At 43.2% G+C, this 19,160-nt stretch overlaps 2 protein-coding genes across 2 annotated transcripts; one reads left to right on the top strand and one right to left on the bottom strand.

Moving 5' to 3' along the window:
* Positions 1–554: 554 nt before the first annotated feature.
* Positions 555–18,403, bottom strand: LOC123482089 (protein FAM199X). Its single transcript, XM_045208378.1, has 7 exons — positions 18,301–18,403; positions 15,101–15,281; positions 14,760–14,979; positions 14,514–14,666; positions 14,266–14,427; positions 13,859–14,128; positions 555–2,114 (listed from the first exon to the last, which is right to left on the bottom strand). Exons 2-7 carry the CDS (start codon positions 15,265–15,267, stop codon positions 1,938–1,940), a joined length of 1,149 nt encoding a protein of 382 aa, XP_045064313.1. The 5' UTR covers positions 15,268–15,281; positions 18,301–18,403; the 3' UTR covers positions 555–1,937.
* On the top strand, positions 7,720–9,841 carry LOC121544900 (E3 SUMO-protein ligase ZBED1-like). Its single transcript, XM_041855138.2, has 3 exons — positions 7,720–8,048; positions 8,598–9,226; positions 9,311–9,841. Exons 1-3 carry the CDS (start codon positions 7,763–7,765, stop codon positions 9,614–9,616), a joined length of 1,221 nt encoding a protein of 406 aa, XP_041711072.2. The 5' UTR covers positions 7,720–7,762; the 3' UTR covers positions 9,617–9,841.
* Positions 18,404–19,160: the final 757 nt, after the last annotated feature.

Consider the following 19,160-nt stretch of genomic DNA (forward strand, 5'->3'; position numbering starts at 1 on the left):
ATGATTAATCACAGATCTATTTCACCGCCTTCATTTACACAACATCTTTCCCTTGCATAACTGTTCTCTCGGTTTATACCTATAATGTATTTATTCTAGCTAATGCACTACCTATTGACCTTCAGTCTCCCGATAGAGGAAATTGATTTGCAATGAAGCTCAAATGATGAACTCCTTTGCCACTGCATGCTGTTCCACATACTGAACTGATGTGTAAACACAACAATAAAATACATGAATCTTAACAAAATGTCAGTCCCAGACATGTTACCACCAATGTCCTATTAACAAGATAAAACTACTCAATTTTAGGATTAGTTTGTCACATTATAGTCATATTTAGTATGCATTTTGTGAATTCATATATTTACAGAGGTGTAATTGTACTTTTTCTCATTGATATTGTATATTGCCCTTCTAAGTGGCTTTGGTGTGGTTGCTCCGTTGTAGCCGTTTTGTGTTGCAATAGCCAATCAAGAAGTATGGTTTATCAATATATAGTCAATCAAGGTGATACCTCTCACTGGTGAAAATTAAAAGATACAAATCTGAAGGAAAATTTGATGCATCGATGGCAATTTATTTCTCAATTTGCGTTACATTACAATTGAGTATATTACACAGAAACAACCGCATTCTGGTATGCTTCTGTTCTGCAACTACATTTCGCAATATCTCGCTCATGTCAAGAATACATTGTTGTGGCATATACAGCAACTTGAAATTGGACACCCAAGAAAGCAGCAATGAATAATCCCTAACCTGGTCCAGTAACCTTTGTTCCCCAGAATTAATGGTACAATATATACAGAAATAGTTATGTTTCATGGCTTTCATATTTTTTCCCCCATTCAAAATAAAGATCTACTCACAATATCTAGTTGATCTAATATATTGTTTTTATAATTACTCAAAAGGGGTAACTTTATACAGAAAAAAGACAAAGCAAAGTATACAGATGATAAAGCTTCTTTAGGTAAATACATTTTATAATGTACAGTAGTTAGTGTTAAGTGTTCATGTTGAAAGAGTAAATACTGTAGCTCCACAGGATGGGGTCCACCACAATATCCAAGGAGAGTAAGCAAAGATGTCAAGAAATACCTTCTCATCTAAAGACCATGCAGTCATACTACAGTTCCATGTTATTCAACAACATGGGAATCTCTCTAATTTGCAATGCACTGGGTACCTGCATTACTTTACATTTAATTCTCAACCCTATCCCCCCCCAATGCACAAAAGACACCACAAGGAAAATAAAAACAGATTTCTGTGAATTATTAAAATCAGACTTTTGACAATGCAGGATTCAATGTTGCACTTCTATGCATCTGTTAGAGGCCAACTATGTATTACCACTTAACCCTGTTGTGTTTATGAGCATGTAGGCCTTCAACTTTTAACTTAAGGGGAAACCTTTATGTAAAAACTGTTCTTTAAGATTTAACTGCATTTATATACAAAAAACATATTAAGAAGCCATTGAAAATATGTTAATGAGCATTTACAACTCATAATGTCAACTGTTAGTTCACCATGCATTGATTCAGTGTTCCCTCTACGCCTTCAAGGTTAAATGAATCACAGAATCATCAAGTTAATCTTGGTAGTACATTTAGTAGTTTTACTTGAATACTCCTATTCAATATTAATGCTCAGTTTTTTTTTTTGCCTTAGCAGAATAATTCTCCCAATGTTCATACATTAAAGAAAAAGAAAACTCAGTATGAGTTTCTCCTAAACATAAGATGCTTCAGTTTTTAGAATTCTGTGCAGGCGTCCTGTTCTAAGGATATAAAATAGAACTCCAGAATGATTCCAATAGGGCAGCTTTGCTTCAATGTGAACGGGGCTCTAGGATGTGGGACCACCTGCAACATTTGTGGAAGATGTTATTGTGAGGCTTAGAGGGAACACTGACTCATTCACTCTTGTCACATCAAGACGTCGACCACATCTTCTCCACGGTCCTCCTCCTCTGTGACTTTGAGCGACAGCACCTCTTCATTGAGGAACAGGCCACTCAGCCTCTCCTTGCGGGCCTGTCTCTGCTCCTTCAGCTGTCTCTTACGCAGAGCTTTCTGCTGCAGCTTTCTCTGCTTAGAACGTTTCTACAACACAAATAGTAAAATAACATAAGCAATGTGTGGCAGTGGCACACCAAGCACACAAGACGCAGGGTTCTCCCCAAAGACTAAGAGAGGAGCTGTGCCACTTTCTGGACTGAAGTGGATATAACAAATGACATCAAAAAGGGATCATAACTTTCACCTGGATTTACATGGTCAGTCTATGTCATGGAAAGAGCAGATGTTTTGTATACTTGATATATATATATATATATCACACACACACAGTTGAAGTCAGAAGTTTACATACACCTTAGCCAAATACATTTAAACTCAGGTTTTTCACAATTCCTGACATTTAATCCTAGTAAAAATTCCATCTCAGGTTAATTAGGAACACCACTTTATTTTAAGAATGTGAAATGTCAGAATAATATTAGAGAGAATGATTTCTTTCAGCTTTTATTTCTTTCATCACATTCCCAGTTGGTCAGAAGTTTACATACACTCAATTAGTATTTGATAGCATTGCCTTTAAATTGTTTAACTTGGGTCAAACGTTTCGGGTAACCTTCCACATCTTCCCACAATAAGTTGGGTGAATGTTGGCCCATTCCTCCTGACAGAGCTGGTGTAACTGAGTCAGGTTTGTAGGCCTACTTGCTCGCACACTTTTTTTTTTTTTTTTCCATACTGGCCCCCCGTGGGAAACGAACCAACAACCCGGGCGTGGCAAGCGCCATGCTCTCCCAACTGAGCTACACAGGGCTGGTGTTCTTTAGCTTGCAAACTTTCCTCCAAACATAACGATGGTCATTATGGCCAAACAGTTCTATTTTTGTTTCATCAGACCAGAGGACATTTCTCCAAAAAGTAAGATCTTTGTCCCCATGTGCAGTTGCAAACCGTAGTCTGGCTTTTTTATGGCGGTTTTGGAGCAGTGGCTTCTTCCTTGCTGATGGGCCATTCAGGTTGTCGATATAGGACTTGTTTTACTGTGGATATAGATACTTTTGTACCTATATCCTCCAGCATCTTCACAAGGTCCTTTGCTGTTGTTCTGGGATTGATTTGCACTTTTCACACCAAAGTACGTTCATCGGTAGGAGACAGAACGCGTCTCCTTCCTAAGCGGTATGACGGCTGCGTGGTCCCATGGTGTTTATACTTGCATTCTATTGTTAGTACAGATGAACGTGGTACCTTCAGGCGTTTGGAAATTGCTCCTAAGGATGAACCAGACTTGTGGAGGTCTACAATTTTTTTAATTTTGGTTTTCCCATGATGTCAAGCAAAGAGGCACTGAGTTTGAAGGTAGGCCTTGAAATACATCAACAGGTACACCTCCAATTGATGTCAATTAGCCTATCAGAAGCTTCTAAAGCAATTACATTTTCTGGAATTTTCCAAGCTGTTTAAAAGGCACAGTCGACTTAGTGTATGTAAACTTCTGACCCACTGGAATTGTGATACAGTGAATTATAAGTGAAATAATCTGTCTGTAAACAATTGTTGGAAAAATTACTTGTGTCATGCTAACCAATTTGCCAAAGCTATAGTTTGTTAACAAGAAATGTGTGGAGTGGTTGAAAAACAAGTTTAAATGACTCCAACCTAAGTGTATGTAAACTTCCGACTTCAACTGTATATACACACACACACCCACACACCCCGGTCAAAAGTTTTAGAACACCTACTCATTCAAGGGATTTTCTTTATTTTTACTATTTTCTACATTGTATAATAATAGTGAAGACACCAGTCTCAACGACACCAGACTGCCCATCTTAATCTTTTATTTTTATTGGCCAGTCTGAGATATGGCTTTTTCTTTGCAACTCTGCCTAGAAGGTCAGCATCCCGGAGTCGCCTCTTCACTGTTGACGTTGAGACTGGTGTTTTGCGGGTACTATTTATTGAAACTGCCAAGGAAATTTCTAAGTGACCCCAAACTTTTGAACGGTACTGTAGTGCATTCGGGAAGTATTCGGACCCCTTGACTTTTTCCACATTCTGTTACGTTACAGCCTTATTCTAAAATGGATTAAATAGTTTTTTCCCCCTCAATCTACACACAATATCCCTTAATGACAAAGAAAAAACAGAAACAGAAATCACATTTACATAAGTATTCAGACCCTTTACTCAGTACTTTGTTGAAGCACCTTTGTCAGCGATTACAGTCTCTAGTCTTCTTGGGTATGATGCTACAAGCTTGGCACACCTGTATTTGGGGAGTTTCTCCCATTCTTCTCTGCAGATCCTCTCAAACGCTGTCAGGTTGGATGGGGAGCATCGCTGCACAGCTTTTTTCAGGTCTCCAGAGATGTTTAAATCGGGTTCAAGTCCGGGCTCTGGCTAGGCCACTCAAGGACATTCAGAAACTTGTCCCGAAGCCACTCCTGCGTTGTCTTGGCTGTATGTTTAGTGTCGTTGTCCTGTTGGAAGGTGAACCTTGGCCCCAGTCTGAGGTCCTGAGCGCTCTGGAGCAGGTTTTCATCAAGGATCTCTATACTTTTCTCTGTTAATCTTTCCCTCAATCCATACTAGTCTCCCAGTCCCTGCCTCTGAAAAACATCCCCACAGCATGATGCTGCCACCACCATGCTTCACCGAAGGGATGGTGCTAGGTTTCCTCCAGACGTTACACTTGGCATTCAGGCCAAAGAGTTCAATATTGGTTTAATCAGATCAAATAATCTTGTTTCTCATGGTTTGAGAGTCCTTTAGGCAAACTCCAAACTTTAGGCAAACTCCAAGGACTGTCATGTGCCTTTTACTGAGGAGTTGCTTCTATCTGGCCACTCTACCATAAAGGCCTGATTGGTGGAGTGCTGCAGAGATGGTTGTCCTTCTGGAAGGTTATCCCATCTCCACAGAGGAACTCTGGAGGTCTGTTAGACTGACCATCAGGTTCTTGGTCACTTCCCTGACCAAAACCCTTCTCCCCGGATTGCTCAGTTTGGCCGGGCGGCCAGCTCTAGGAAGAGTCTTGGTGGTTCCAAACTTTTCATTTAAGAATGATGTAGCCAACAGTGTTCTTTGGGACCTTCAATGCTGCACCAATTTTTTGGTACTCTTCCCCAGATCTGTGCCTCGACACAATCCTATCTCGGAGCTCAATAGACAATTCCTTCGACCTCATTGCAAGGTTTTTGCTCCGACAAGCACGGTCATCTGTGGGACCTTATATAGACAGGTGTGAGCATTTCCAAATCATTTCCAATCAATTGAATTTACCACAAGTGGACTCCAATCAAGTTGTAGAAACATCAAGGATGATCAATGGAAACAGGATGCACCTGAGCTCAATTTCGAGTCTCATAGCAAAGGGTCTGAATAGTTATGTAAATACGGCAAACATTTCTAAAATCATGTTTTCACTTTGACATTATGGGATATTGTGTGTAGATTGATGAGGGAAAAAAATATTTCAGCAATTTTAGAATAAAATGTAACGTAACTAAATGTGACAATACTTTCCGAATACACTGTGTATATATAAAATAGAACCCAAATAGAATCAAATCAAATGTTATTGGCCACATGCGCCGAATACAACAGGTGCAGACATTCCAGTGAAATGCTTACTTACAGCCATTAACCAACAGTGCATTTATTTTAAATAAAAAAGTAGAATAAAACAAAAGTGTTGAGAAAAAACACGACGAGTTGAGTTTTTACCAAAAAGTTCTATTTTGGTTTCATCTGACCATATGACATTCTCCCAATCCTCTTCTGGATCATCCAAATGCACTCTAGCAAACTTCAGACGGGCCTGGACATGTACTGGCTTAAGCAGGGGGACACATCTGGCACTGCAGGATTTGAGTCCCTGGCGGCGTAGTGTGTTACTGATGGTAGGCTTTGTTACTTTGGTCCCAGCTCTCTGCAGGTCATTCACTAGGTCCCCCTGTGTGGTTCTGGGATTTTTGCTCACCGTTCTTGTGATCATTTTGACCCCACGGGGTGAGATCTTGCGTGGAGCCCCAGATCGAGGGAGATTATCAGTGGTCTTGTATGTCTTCCATTTCCTAATAATTGCTCCCACAGTTGATTTCTTCAAACCAAGCTGCTTACCTATTGCAGATTCAGTCTTCCCAGCCTGGTGCAGGTCTACAATTTTGTTTCTGGTGTCCTTTGACAGCTCTTTGGTCTTGGCCATAGTGGAGTTTGGAGTGTGACTGTTTGAGGTTGTGGACAGGTGTCTTTTATACTGATAAATTCAAACAGGTGCCATTAATACAGGTAACGAGTGGAGGACAGAGGAGCCTCTTAAAGAAGAAGTTACAGGTCTGTGAGAGCCAGAAATCTTGCTTGTTTGTAGGTGACCAAATACTTATTTTCCACCATAATTTGCAAATAAATTCATTAAAAATCCTACAATGTGATTTTCGGGATTTTTTTCTTCTCAATTTGTCTGTCATAGTTGACGTGTACCTATGATGAAAATTACAGGCCTCTCTCATCTTTTTAAGTGGGAGAACTTGCACAATTGGTGGCTGACTAAATACTTTTTTCCCCCACTGTATATACAGGGGGTACCGGTGCAGAGTCAATGTGCGGGGGCACCGGCTAGTTGAGGTAGTTGAAGTAATATGTACATGTGGGTAGAGTTAAAGTGACTATGCATAAATAATTAACAGAGTAGCAGCAGCGTAAAAAGATGGGGTGGGGGGGGCAGTGCAAATAGTCCGGGTAGCCATGATTAGCTATTCAGGAGTCTTATGGCTTGGGGGTAGAAGCTGTTGAGAAGTCTTTTGGACCTAGACTTAGCACTCCGGTACCGCTTGCCGTGCGGTAGCAGAGAGAACAGTCTGACTAGGGTGGCTGGAGTCTTTGACAATTTTGAGGGCCTTCCTCTGACACCGCCTGGTATAGATGTCCTGGATGGCAGGAAGCTTGGCCCCAGTGATGTACTGGGCCGTACGCACTACCCTCTGTAGTGCCTTGCGGTCGGAGGCCAAGCAGTTGCCATACCAGGCGGTGATGCAATAGGGCTGAACGATTAATTGCATTCGCGATAATATCGCGATTTGACTGAACGCGATTTTCTAATCGCAACGTGCGCGATTTGAGGTGGTCACGTGACGCGACTTTTCATGCTGTCCAGCGCAATGGCCTCTTGCTCGACGGAACAGTCAGAAACTGACACAGCTGATACTTTAATATCGAAGAGGAACAGCACGTCGGTGGTGTGGAACTATTTTGGTTTTAAAAAAGAAGATGCTGAGCAGCATCAGGTGTTGTGCAGAGCATGCCGTGCTCCGATTGCTACTTCACGGGGTAACACTACAAACCTGTTTCAGCACTTAAAAAATACCACAAATCAATGCATGACAGTTGTATGACCAAAATGCCGAGCATCAGTGCGCGAGACAAGCCAAATACCTCAAGACAGGGATCACTGACAGAAATGTTCGAAAGTGTCACTCCGTATGAACGTAATTCAAAAGCGGCACGGAGAAATCACTCGGACAATAACCGAGTTCATAGCCAAAGATATGATGCCTCTCAGCACGGTGACCAAGCCTGGGTTCATGGCATTAATACATACGCTTGATAAACGTTACAGTATACCCTCCCGCACATACTTCAGTCAGACTGCCATACCGGAGCTGTACAAAAAGTGCAAAGAGAAAGTCGCCGCGGAACTTAAAACGGTGGAGTTTTTTGCTAGCACTACTGATATGTGGTCAAGCCGCACAGCTGAGCCGTACCAGAGTCTTACAGTCCATTTTATTGATGAAGATTTCAACCTCCGAGCTCGCTGCCTACAAACTACCTACTTCCCAGACGATCACACAGGGGAAAATATTGCAGCCGGCCTGAGAGAAGGGCTTGTCAGCTGGGATCTCCACGAGGAGAATCACGTCTGCATCACGACGGACAACGCGTCGAATATGGTGCTTGCTGCGCGGCTTAATGAATGGACGAGGCTCCAATGTTTTGGCCACAGATTACATCTTGCCATTGGTAAGTTATCGTGTGTGTGTGTGTGTGTGTGTGTGTGTGTGTGTGTGTGTGTGTGTGTGTGTGTGTGTGTGTGTGTGTGTGTGTGTGTGTGTGTGTGTGTGTGTGTGTGTGTGTGTGTGTGTGTGTGTGTGTGTGTGCGAGAGAGAGAGATGCGTCGATTAGTAAAGCTGAATATACAAATATATATAAATGATATTATATAAATCGGATGGGATTAAATAAATTCATACTTCCACTCCTTTTCTAATATGTAAATTCATTTTACTTGCTTATATCATATGTCTGTCTGTGGTGGAATGCCCACCTGCATTTTTTTCTTTTCTTGTTTTTGTTTTTTACATGTTTTTTTAGTGTTTATGAGAGAGAGAGAGAGAGAAAGAGAGAGAGAATTGACATGCAAATAAAGACCCTTTGAATTGAGAGAGAGAGAGAGAGGATGTGTTGTGGATGTGTGTATTTCAGAATTACAGCTAATTTGAGTGTGTAATAGTGAGAGCCTTGTATCAAAACTCAAATTGTGTGTAATACACTACTTTTTATTTCTTTTAGAAAATGCACTCAAAGATGACAGAGTGTCAAGGGCAACAGCACTGTGCAGGAAGCTGGTGGGGCACTTTTCCCACAGTTGGAAGAAGAAAGCAGCCCTGACGGAGGCACAGAGAGAGCTCAAACTCCCTGAGCACAACCTCATAACGGAGTGCCCAACAAGATGGGGTTCTAAAGAAATGATGATTGCCAGAGTGCTTGAACAGGCCAAAGCCATTTCTCAGGTATTGTCTGGAGATCGATATGCACGCTCCCTTATCCCAACCTGGCAGGATATTGACGTGTTGGAGTCGATTCACAAGGCACTGCATCCTCTACTGGAGTTTACTGATGCTCTTTCTGGAGAGGAGTATGTAAGCATCTCCTACCTCAAGCCAGTTCTCCACCTTTTTGCCACATCAGTCCTGGCTGAAGATGCTGAGGACACTGACCTGACTAAATCAATAAAAACCAAAGTCCTAGCATACCTCAATAACAAATATGGAGACCCAAACATCCAGGAGCTTTTGGATGTTGCCTGTTTCCTGGACCCTAGGTTCAAAATACAGTACATCAGTACAGACAACATCCCTGCTATCAAGACTCGTCTGAAGACAGAGATAGTAGACTTGGCACAACGTACATATCATTGGGTAAATAATTATGTATTTCACAAAAACAAAAATTTTCTGTAAAATCTAACTGGAAAACTAATGGCTGTTGTTTTCATCTAATAGGAGAAGAGGTCTCGTACTGAAACTGTTCAGATGCCTCAAAGTGCACAGTCCTTGGGGGAAAAGACGAAGAGGTCTCTTGGCAGTTTTTTCAAGACCAGTTCAGCCTCTCCTTCTTTGCCTGTAAATCTTGAAGATGTCGCAGAGGCAGAGATAAACAATTACCTGATGACTCCTACCATTGATGGAGAAGATGATCCATTGGCTTGGTGGAGGGTGCACAAGATCAGCTACCCACAGTTGTGCACCATGGCACGCAAGTATCTTTGTGTACCTGCTACAAGCGCTCCCTCAGAGCGTCTTTTTTAGCACAGGAGGGAATATTGTGACTTGCACTCGCTCATCCTTGAAGCCAGAAAAAGTCAATATTCTGGTTTTCTTAGCAAAAAACCTGTGAGCCACTGAGAACAGAACTGTTGGATAAGTATGGCTGGCAGTGCCATACTCGTAGTGAACTTTAGTCTGTGTGGTGTGTTATTGTTGTGTACTTGAGATAAGTGAGGCTCATCTATTTTATATTATAATATTCAAATCGTTTATAAAAAATAGTTTGTCTAAATTAAAAGTGCATTTCTCATTTTTTATTTATAACTTTATTTACTTTGATTTTACAAAATATTTTCAAAGCAAATTCCTTGTTTCAGTTGTGTGAAATGTTACTGACTTGGGAGCAGTAAGATACATACAATTTAAAATTATTTTTTTCTTAAGACTGTACCTTTTGCACACAGTGTTTACAAAGTTCATGCCTTTGTTTAAATTATTTAAATGCACAGTGGCAAAGCCACAGATGTTTCTGTAATGAGCAGTTCAATAAAAATGTCATTTATTTCAAGTCATACATGTTTGAATTTAATTCTAACAAATAGACCCAGCCTATGGGAAAGAACATTTCACACTAAATGTATATACTATTGTGTTGGTCATATTTAAATCATTCATTATGTTTTGTAGGGGAAAAAGGATAAATAAATTAAATCGCATATTAAATCGCAATCGCAATATTGGGGGCAAAAAATCGCAATTAGATTATTTTCCAAAATCGTTCAGCCTTATGATGCAACCAGTCAGGATGCTCTTGATGGTGCAGCTGTAGAATTCTTTGAGGATCTGAGGACCCATGCCAAATCTTTCGAAGCTCTCAACCTGTTCCACTACAGCCCCGTCGATGAGAATGGGGGCGTGCTCAGTCCTCAATTTTTTCCTGTAGTCCACAATCATCTCCTTTGTCTTGGTCACGCTGAGGGGAGAGGTTGTTATCCTGGCACCACACGGCCAGGTCTCTGACCTCCTCCCTATAGGCTGTCTCATCGTTGTCGGTGATCAGGCCTACCACTGTTGTGTCGTCGGCAAACTTAATGATGGTGTTGGAGTCGTGCCTGGCCATGCAGTCATGGGTGAACAGGGAGTACAGGAGGGGACTGAGCACGCACCCCTGAGGGGCCCCCGTGTTGAGGATCAGTGTGGCAGATGTGTTGTTACCTACCCTTTCCACCTGGGGGCAGCCCGTCAGGAAGTCCAGGATCCAGTTGCAGAGGGAGGTGTTTAGTCCCAGGATCCTTAGCTTAGTGATGAGCTTTGAGGGCACTATGGTGTTGAATGCTGAGCTGTAGTCAATGAATAGCATTCTCACGTAGGTGTTCCTCTTGTCCAGGTGGGAAAGGGCAGTGTGGAGTGCAATAGAGATTGCATCATCTGTGGATCTGTTGGGGCGGTATGCAAATTGAGTGGGTCTAGGGCAGGGTTCTTCAATTCCGGTCCTGGAGGGCCGAAACACTTGTTTTTTATTTCTACCTGGTAGTTAATTGCACTCACCTGGTGTCCCATGTCTGAATTAGCCCCTGATTAGAAGGAGTGGATGAAAAACAGAGGCGTTTCGGCCCTCCAGGACCGGAATTGAAGAACCCTGGTCTAGGGTTTCTGGGATAATGGTGTTGATGTGAGCCATGACCAACATTTCAAAGCACTTCATGGCTACAGACGTCAGTGCTACGGGTCGGTAGTCATTTCGGCAGGTTATCTTAGAGTCCTTGGGCACGGGGACTATGGTGGTCTGCTTGAAACATGTTGTTATTACAGACTCAGTCAGGGACATGTTGAAAATGTCAGTTTAGACACTTGCCAGTTGGTCAGCACATGCTCGGAGTACACGTCCTGGTAATCCGTCTGGCCCTGCGGCCTTGTGAATGTTGACCTGCTTAAAGGTCTTACTCACATCGGCTACGGAGAGCGTGATCACATAGTCATCCGGAACAGCTGGTGCTCTCGTGCATGCTTCAGTGTTGCTTGCCTCGAAGCGAGCATAGAAGTGGTTTAGCTCGTCTGGAAGTCTTGTGTCACTGGGCAGCCTGTACTTCCCTTTGTAGTCTGTAATAGTTTTCAAGCCCTGCCACATCCGACGATCGTCAGAGCCGGTGTAGTACGATTCAATCTTAGTCCTGTATTGACTCTTTGCCTGTTTGATGGTTCGTCGGAGGGCATAGCTGGATTTCCTATAAGCGTCCGGGTTAGAGTCCCGCTCATTGAAAGCGGCAGCTCTACCCTTTAGCTCAGTGCGGATGTTTCCTGTAATCCATGGCTTCTGGTTGGGGTATGTACGTACGGTCACCGTGGGGACGACATCATCGATGCACTTATTGATGAAGCCAGTGACTGATGTGGTGTACTCCTCAATGCTATCTGAAGAATCCCGGAACATGTTCCAGCCTGTGCTAGCAAAACAGTCCTGTAGCTTAGCATCTGCGTCATCTGACCACTTTTTTATTAACCGAGTCACTGGTGCTTCCTGCTTTAGTTTTTGATTATAAGCAGGAATCAGGAAGATAGAGTTATGGTCAGATTTGCCAAATGGAGGGTGAGGGAGAGCTTTGTATGCGTCTCTGTGTGTGGAGTAAAGGTGGTCTAGAGTTTTTTTTCCCTCTGGTTGCACATTTAACATGCTGGTAGAAATTAGGTAGAACGGATTTAAGTTTCCCTTTTTTTTTTGCATTAAAGTCCCCGGCAAATAGGAGCGCTGCCTCTGGATGAGCGTTTTCCTGTTGACTTATGGCCTTATACAGCTCATTCAGTGCAATCTTAATGCCAGCATTGGTTTGTGGTGGTAAATAGACAGCTATGAAAAATATAGATGAAAACTCTCTTGGTAAATAGTGTGGTCTACAGCTTATCATAAGATACTCTACCTCAGGCGAGCGAGACTTCCTTATATTTGGTTTTGTGCACCAGCTGTTGTTTACAAATATACACAGACCGCCACCCCTTGTCTTACCGGAGTCAGCAGTTCTATCCTGCCGATGTAGCGTATAGCACGCTAGCTGTATGTTATCCATGTCGCCATGACTCGATGAAACATAAGAGTTTTTAATGTCCCGTTGGTAGGATACCAACGGGACACAGAATCTTAGGTCATCCAATTTATTCTCCAATGATTGAAGATTGGCTAATAGGATTGATGGGAGCGGCAGTTTACTCGCTCGCCGTCGGATCCTTACAAGGCACCCCGACCTACGTCCACAATATCTCCGTCTCTTCCTCATGCGAATGACGGGGATTTGGGCCTTGTCGGGTGTCTGTAGGATATCCTTCGCGGCCACCTCGTTGAAGAAAAATCTTTGTCCAATACGAGGTGAGTAATCGCTGTCCTGATATCCAGAAGCTCTTTTTGGTTATAAGAGACGATGGCAGAAACATTATGTACAAATAACGCGGAAAAACACACATAATAGTACAATTGGTTAGAGGGCTGTAAAACGGCAGCCATCTTCTCCGGCGCCATTCTTCAACGTATAGGGTACCACATTGACACCACATAGAAGTGACTACAATAATTATGTAAGGATAAATATATAGCCTAGCAAGTGAATGTTGGTTCCTTGTGATTTTGCACAATGCATGACTCCCTCTGTCCATCTGGCTTGTCAACATCCTCTGCTTCAATGCCTGTTTTTCCACTTGTCTGTGCCTCTATCCATGGTTCAGTAGCTAGTTTGCTAGCTTGATTTGCACTGTTTTGAGCTTTTTAAAAGATTTTAGAAGAGGAAAGCAAAATGACTTCATCTAAATACTCCACCTTGGTATGTCATTTCTGTAAATTATCTTGTAGGGAGGTTAATCTAGAAAAAGTTCATTAAATACTTAAACACTTTTTCCCTATGTACATACAGCTGTGTCAGTCACCGACATAATGGCGCGGGAAACTTTGCTGCCAGTACAAGTTGATACAAATTTGCAAGTTCACTAGCGAGTGCAAGCTCAAGACAGACAGGCAGAGTAGACAGGAAGAGTAATGATGATGCGATTGAAAGACAAACTAAACCAACCTCTATGCATAGCCAATGTGTGTATAAAGGAGATTCATTTCCATCAGGATATTTTCTGCTGGGCAATGTGTCCGGCAATGTTTTTATTAGTTGTTTTTTATGTGTTTTTTATCTGCCAAAAGCCAGCAATTACTGGCAAATGAAAACACTGGTACATTTAAGTATTCGACGAGGAGGAGCACAATACCAGCCATAGTGTACTCTAACAGTCAGAGTGAAGCCCCTTCCTTACCTTGGAGTCCCGGATGCGCTCAGCGGCACTGGACAGGTTCCCGTCGCTGTGGGCGCGGCTGATGTTAGCCGCGCTGCAGTTGGAGGCAGAGTTGCCGGTAGAGCCTGTGGATCCGGTAGAGCTGCTGGCACTGCTGACCATGCTAGCGTTGCTGCTGCTGGCCCCACTCACCCCGCTGGTGCTAGCACTGCTGTGGCCACTCCTCTTCCAGCTGTCCCGGGTGCTGCTTGGGCGCTGTCGTGGACTGTGCTCCCGGATGTAGTTCCTCACCTGTTCGATATGAATGTTTAGGCCTCAGGTTCAACACACTTCTGAAAAGTATGCTTATTTAGATCGAAGTACACTACCCAGCACATGGTGTCACAATCCAAGTAGAAAATGTTTGTCATATTGAGCTATTCACTCACCTGTTTCAGTTTTTCGTCCGTCAGGCAGTTGAGCTCGATGATAAACTCGCTGTCTGTGGGGGATATCTGTGCACACGGGTCAATGATCTTGATGATGTCCAACTGCTCTCGTAGCCCCATCTCCGTGCTGACTTTTCTGCTCAGATATTCAATATATTCCACCTGAGAGGCAGACAAAGCATGAAACACATCTGCAACTGCTGCTTTACAATTCATGGCATTGTATATTTGAGAGCAGGTTTCCATACCTGTTCATCATTGGTCATAGCACTCCAGGGGAGCTCATCCAGATTTCTATGTGGTTTGGTCTTTCTCTTGGAGGAAAAGCATGGGGAGCTGGGAACACTGGGTATGATGTCAGAGAGCACATCACTTCCACTGGCTATGTCGCTTCCAGGCAACTGTGGATAAACCAAAAACGTTATTACTCCAAATGTAACAACTACCAACATACGCTGACAATAATATTTGTCATCACATTGGGCCTAGCCTACCTGCCACTCAAATTCACTGTCTGACCAGTCCCAGTAAGTGCTGATAGAGGAGGACACATCGCTGCAGACACTGCCCTCTGGGAACAGGTCGAAGGAGGTGAACTCCTGGTCGTCCAGGAGGGAGTAGCAGTCCTCCTGGTCTCCCACGGAGACAGAGGAGAACAGTTCCTCGCTGCATTCTGAGCTGGCCACACTGGTTCCACAGGAAGTCAGGTTCCATCTGAAAACAATCAATAAAATTGACCATTTTGGTGTGGTTGGTTTAGCCTATATGAACAACTAAGTTACACTAACATTACTGTCTTGTTTTGAAAGGTGTTACGCAAGCCAACAGGTCTTACCTGTTACTATGGAAGCGGCGCAGAGGGTCTGTCCGGTGACAAGACGACAACTGAAAGCCAAAGTCACTAACATCCAACGTGCCTGCCTCACTGAAGTTCCCTCGCTGCGATAGCAGTGGAAAGGGTTCCTCGGGGGCGAGGAACTTTTCATAAAGAGCCTCAGACATAACGATTTCTCCCCCTGAGAAAATGGTTAATATGGCCAAATGTTAAACAAGGCTCTTTTCACTTACCTAAGCAGATTAGCTAGCTAGTTACCTGACCTGATCTTGGTTGGCATGACAAGAAAGCTAGGGTAGAGACAAGCGGTCTGTTACAGTAACAAAATATTCTTAACGCTAGGAAGCTACGTTAGCTGGCTTGTTACCTTGTCCATTTCAAGTGTTAACGACATGGTTCAGGCTAATAAGTTATTTGGACACAAAATACAGAATAATTGAAGGCAAATCCAAGATGGCGTAGCAGTGCGGTCATGTTTTTTTCTGTGTCCTTGTGTAAATAGCCTGTTCTTTTAGTTTTTTGTCTATTTTGTATACATTTCTAAATTTTACTTTTCATCCTTTAACTAAATATACTTTCCTGCAACCCACCTCACCCATAGTGAAAATGATTGTATTATTTCTTTATAACTTTTATCAAGAACCTTAAGCTGAATCTAGTCTAGCTGCAACCAAATGGCTACTTGCTATCAGCCACCTTTAGTGTCTTCACCATTGTCCGTGGCCTGCACTACCCACCAGCCAGCTCTAGCTCTAGCCTGGACAATTTGTCAGCCAGTCTGCACAGCGTGCTATCGACACAGAGCATATCGGATTTTCTGCCGGAATCACTGGACCCTAGCGCCGGATCATCGCAACCAGCTAGCTGCAACCAAATGGCTGTTGTCGTTGGCTAATTACCATTGCCCCTTAGCAAGCACCAGTTAGCCTTGAGCTAACCTCGAGCCAGGCCCATCTCCCAGCTATCTACCTCTCTGTCAACCGGACGGGACCTCCTAGTGTTGACACGGAGCCCCGCCGATCCAACACGACTGGTTTGCCGACGAAATCGTCTGATTTGGTTTCAACAGGCTTCCCATTACGACGTCGACCACGAAGATCCATCTGCTAGCCCCGGCCCGCTAGCACACGCAAGCCGGGCCTCTTGCTCGCCAATGCTGTAGCAGCCCCCGAACTACCTCCGAACTCTCCTATTGCTGTTCACCGGACCTTATGTTAACTCAGCTATACAGCTGATGCCTGCTGGACTGTTCCTTTATACGGTACCGCATCCTGTTTATGTTTAGCCTCAGCCCAAACTTTGTCGCCATTACCAGCTGTTGTCTTAGCTCTCTCGAATAACACCTGTGATTGCTTTATGGCTCTCTCCCATGTCAATATGCCTTGCTTATTGCTGTTTCGGTTATTTCTTATTGTACTATTTCACTGTAGAGCTCCCAGCCCAGCTCAACCTGCCTTAGACAGCTCCTTTGTCCCACCCCCCATACACGCGGAGACCGACTCAATCGGTGCCTCCAGTGATGCTCTCTCTTTCATCGTTACCCAACGCTTAGGTTTACCTCCATTGTACTCATATCCTTCCATATCCTTGTCTGTACATAATGCCCTGAATCTATTCTACAACGCCCGGAAATCTGCCTCTTTTATTCTCTGTACCCAACGCACTAGAAGACCAGTTCTTAAAGCCTTTAGCCGTATCCTTATTCTACTCCTCCTCTGTTCCTCTGGTGATGTAGAGGTTAACCCAGGCACTGTAGCCCCCAGTATCATTCCTACTCCCCAGGCGTTATCATTTGTTGACTTCTGTAACCGTAAATTAGACCAGCACAAAAACATCCTGGATGGATATTGACCTCATTCCATCAGTAGAGGATGCCTGGTTGTTCTTTAAAAGTGATTTCCTCTCAATCTTAAATAATCATGCCCCATTCAAATAATTCAGAACTAAGAACAGATATAGCCCCTGGTTCTCCTCAGACTTGACTGCCCTTGACCAGCACAAAAACATCCTGTGGCGTACTGCATTAGCATAGAACAGCCCCCGCGATATGCAACTTTTCAGGGAAGTCAGGAACCAATATACACACTGGGGGTGCCACAGGGTTCAATTCTCAGGCTGACTCTATTCTCTGTGTATATCAATGATGTTGCTCTTGCTGCTGGTGACGCTCGGATCCACCTCTATGCGGACGACACCATTTTGTATACATCTGGCCCTTCATTGGACACTGTGTTAACAAACCTCCAAACAAGCTTCAACGCCATAGAACAATCCTTCCGTAGCCTCCAACTGCTCTTAAACACTAGTAAAACTAAATGCATGCTCTTCAACCGAACGCTGCTTGCACCCGCCCACCCGACTAGAATCACTACTCTCGGCGGGTCCGACCTAGAGTATGTGGACAACTACAAATACCTAGGTGTCTGGTTAGACTGTAAACTCTCCTTCCAGACTCACATTAAACATCTCCAATCAAAAGTTAGATCTAGAATCGGCTTCCTATATTTCGCAACAAAGCCTCCTTCACTCATGCTGCCAAACATGCTCTCGTAAAACTGACTATCCTACCGATCCTTGACTTCTGGAACAAACTGCAAAAATCTCTGAAGCTGGAGACTCTTATCTCCCTCACTAACCGATCACTGCACCTGTACACAGCCCATCTGTAATTAGGCCATCCAACTACCTCATCCCCATATTCTTATTTATTTTCCTAATTTGCACCCCAGTATCTCTATTTGCACATCATATTTTGCACATCTAGCATTCCAGTGTTAATACGAAATTGTAACTATTTTGCACTATGGCCTATTTATTGTCTTACCTCCATAATTTACTACATTCGCACACAATGTATATATATTTTCTGTTGTATTTTTGACTTTTTGTTTTGTTTACCCCATATGTAACTATGTGTTGTTGTTTTTATCGCACTGCTTTGCTTTATCTTGGCCAGGTCGCAGTTGTAAATGAGAACTTGTTCTCAACTGGCTTACCTGGTTAAATAAAGGTTAAATAAAATAAAAACAACGAGGCCTCGTTAGCTGGTTAGCGTTAGCTAGCTAAATCGCGTCGCGTAATGAGTCGTAAAAGGCAGCAAGCCAACGGGCTTGTTCGAGATAATCCATTATACAACGACATTATTGTTCTCAGAACATCTTGCCTGGTTTACAGAAGAAGAAGTTGATCAAGCAACAAACCTTCCGTTGTTTAGAGAAAACCCTCCTCCATTTGCAAATTCTCCTCGCCGAGCAAATCCTTTTTGACAACACGACGCAACTCCACAAGTACACACGTCAATGCGACGCTTTGAAAACTACAGCGCCCCTTGCGAGTGAAAAATAAAAGGAGGACCAAAAAGTTGTATTGCAACCAAAACAAGGTAAAAAAAAAAAAAATCCATACGTAATAGGAAAATAACTTCATCCCCCCAAATAAAAAATAGCTCATTGACAAAAACAAAACAAAACTCCAACTTCTTCCTTCTTTCAAATCTCCATATCTCCCTTCTCAGGCTCTAAGGCCTGAGAGGGTGGTACGGCTTGTGACAATATTCCATGTAACTCCTCTGCCGAGAAATCTTTCAGTCCCAGGAACTTCTCCGCCGCATCCACAATGATATCTATCTTCCTGGACCTTATCTCCACCTTGGCAGTGCCATTAATCACCATAGCTATAAAGGCCACAAAGTCCACTTTCTTAACCTTTAAAATGTCAGGATCCTGCTGGTCAAAGGCAACCCCTGCAGCCTGCAGTGAAGGCCTATCCACCACCATGGACTCTTCAGGTGCACCCTTCAAATCCTCAACCCTTTTAACAGCTGCTGCATATAAAATGCTCTGGACAGCCCTGACTGGCCACCTCATTCTCTTTCACCCTTGTCGGGCATTTGAAAGATATGGCTTCATGGTTCCCACCACAATTGCAACATGTCACATTTTCATCACTTTTAAAACACATGACATGATCTTTAACACAACTTGGACATCTCGGCTTCTCCCTTCTGCAAACACTTGAAACATGATCAAAAGCTTTACATTGATCACACTGCATTGGTCTT

The sequence above is a fragment of the Coregonus clupeaformis genome, chromosome 3 (genome assembly GCF_020615455.1).
Source record: "Coregonus clupeaformis isolate EN_2021a chromosome 3, ASM2061545v1, whole genome shotgun sequence".
Classification (NCBI taxonomy): domain Eukaryota; kingdom Metazoa; phylum Chordata; class Actinopteri; order Salmoniformes; family Salmonidae; genus Coregonus; species Coregonus clupeaformis.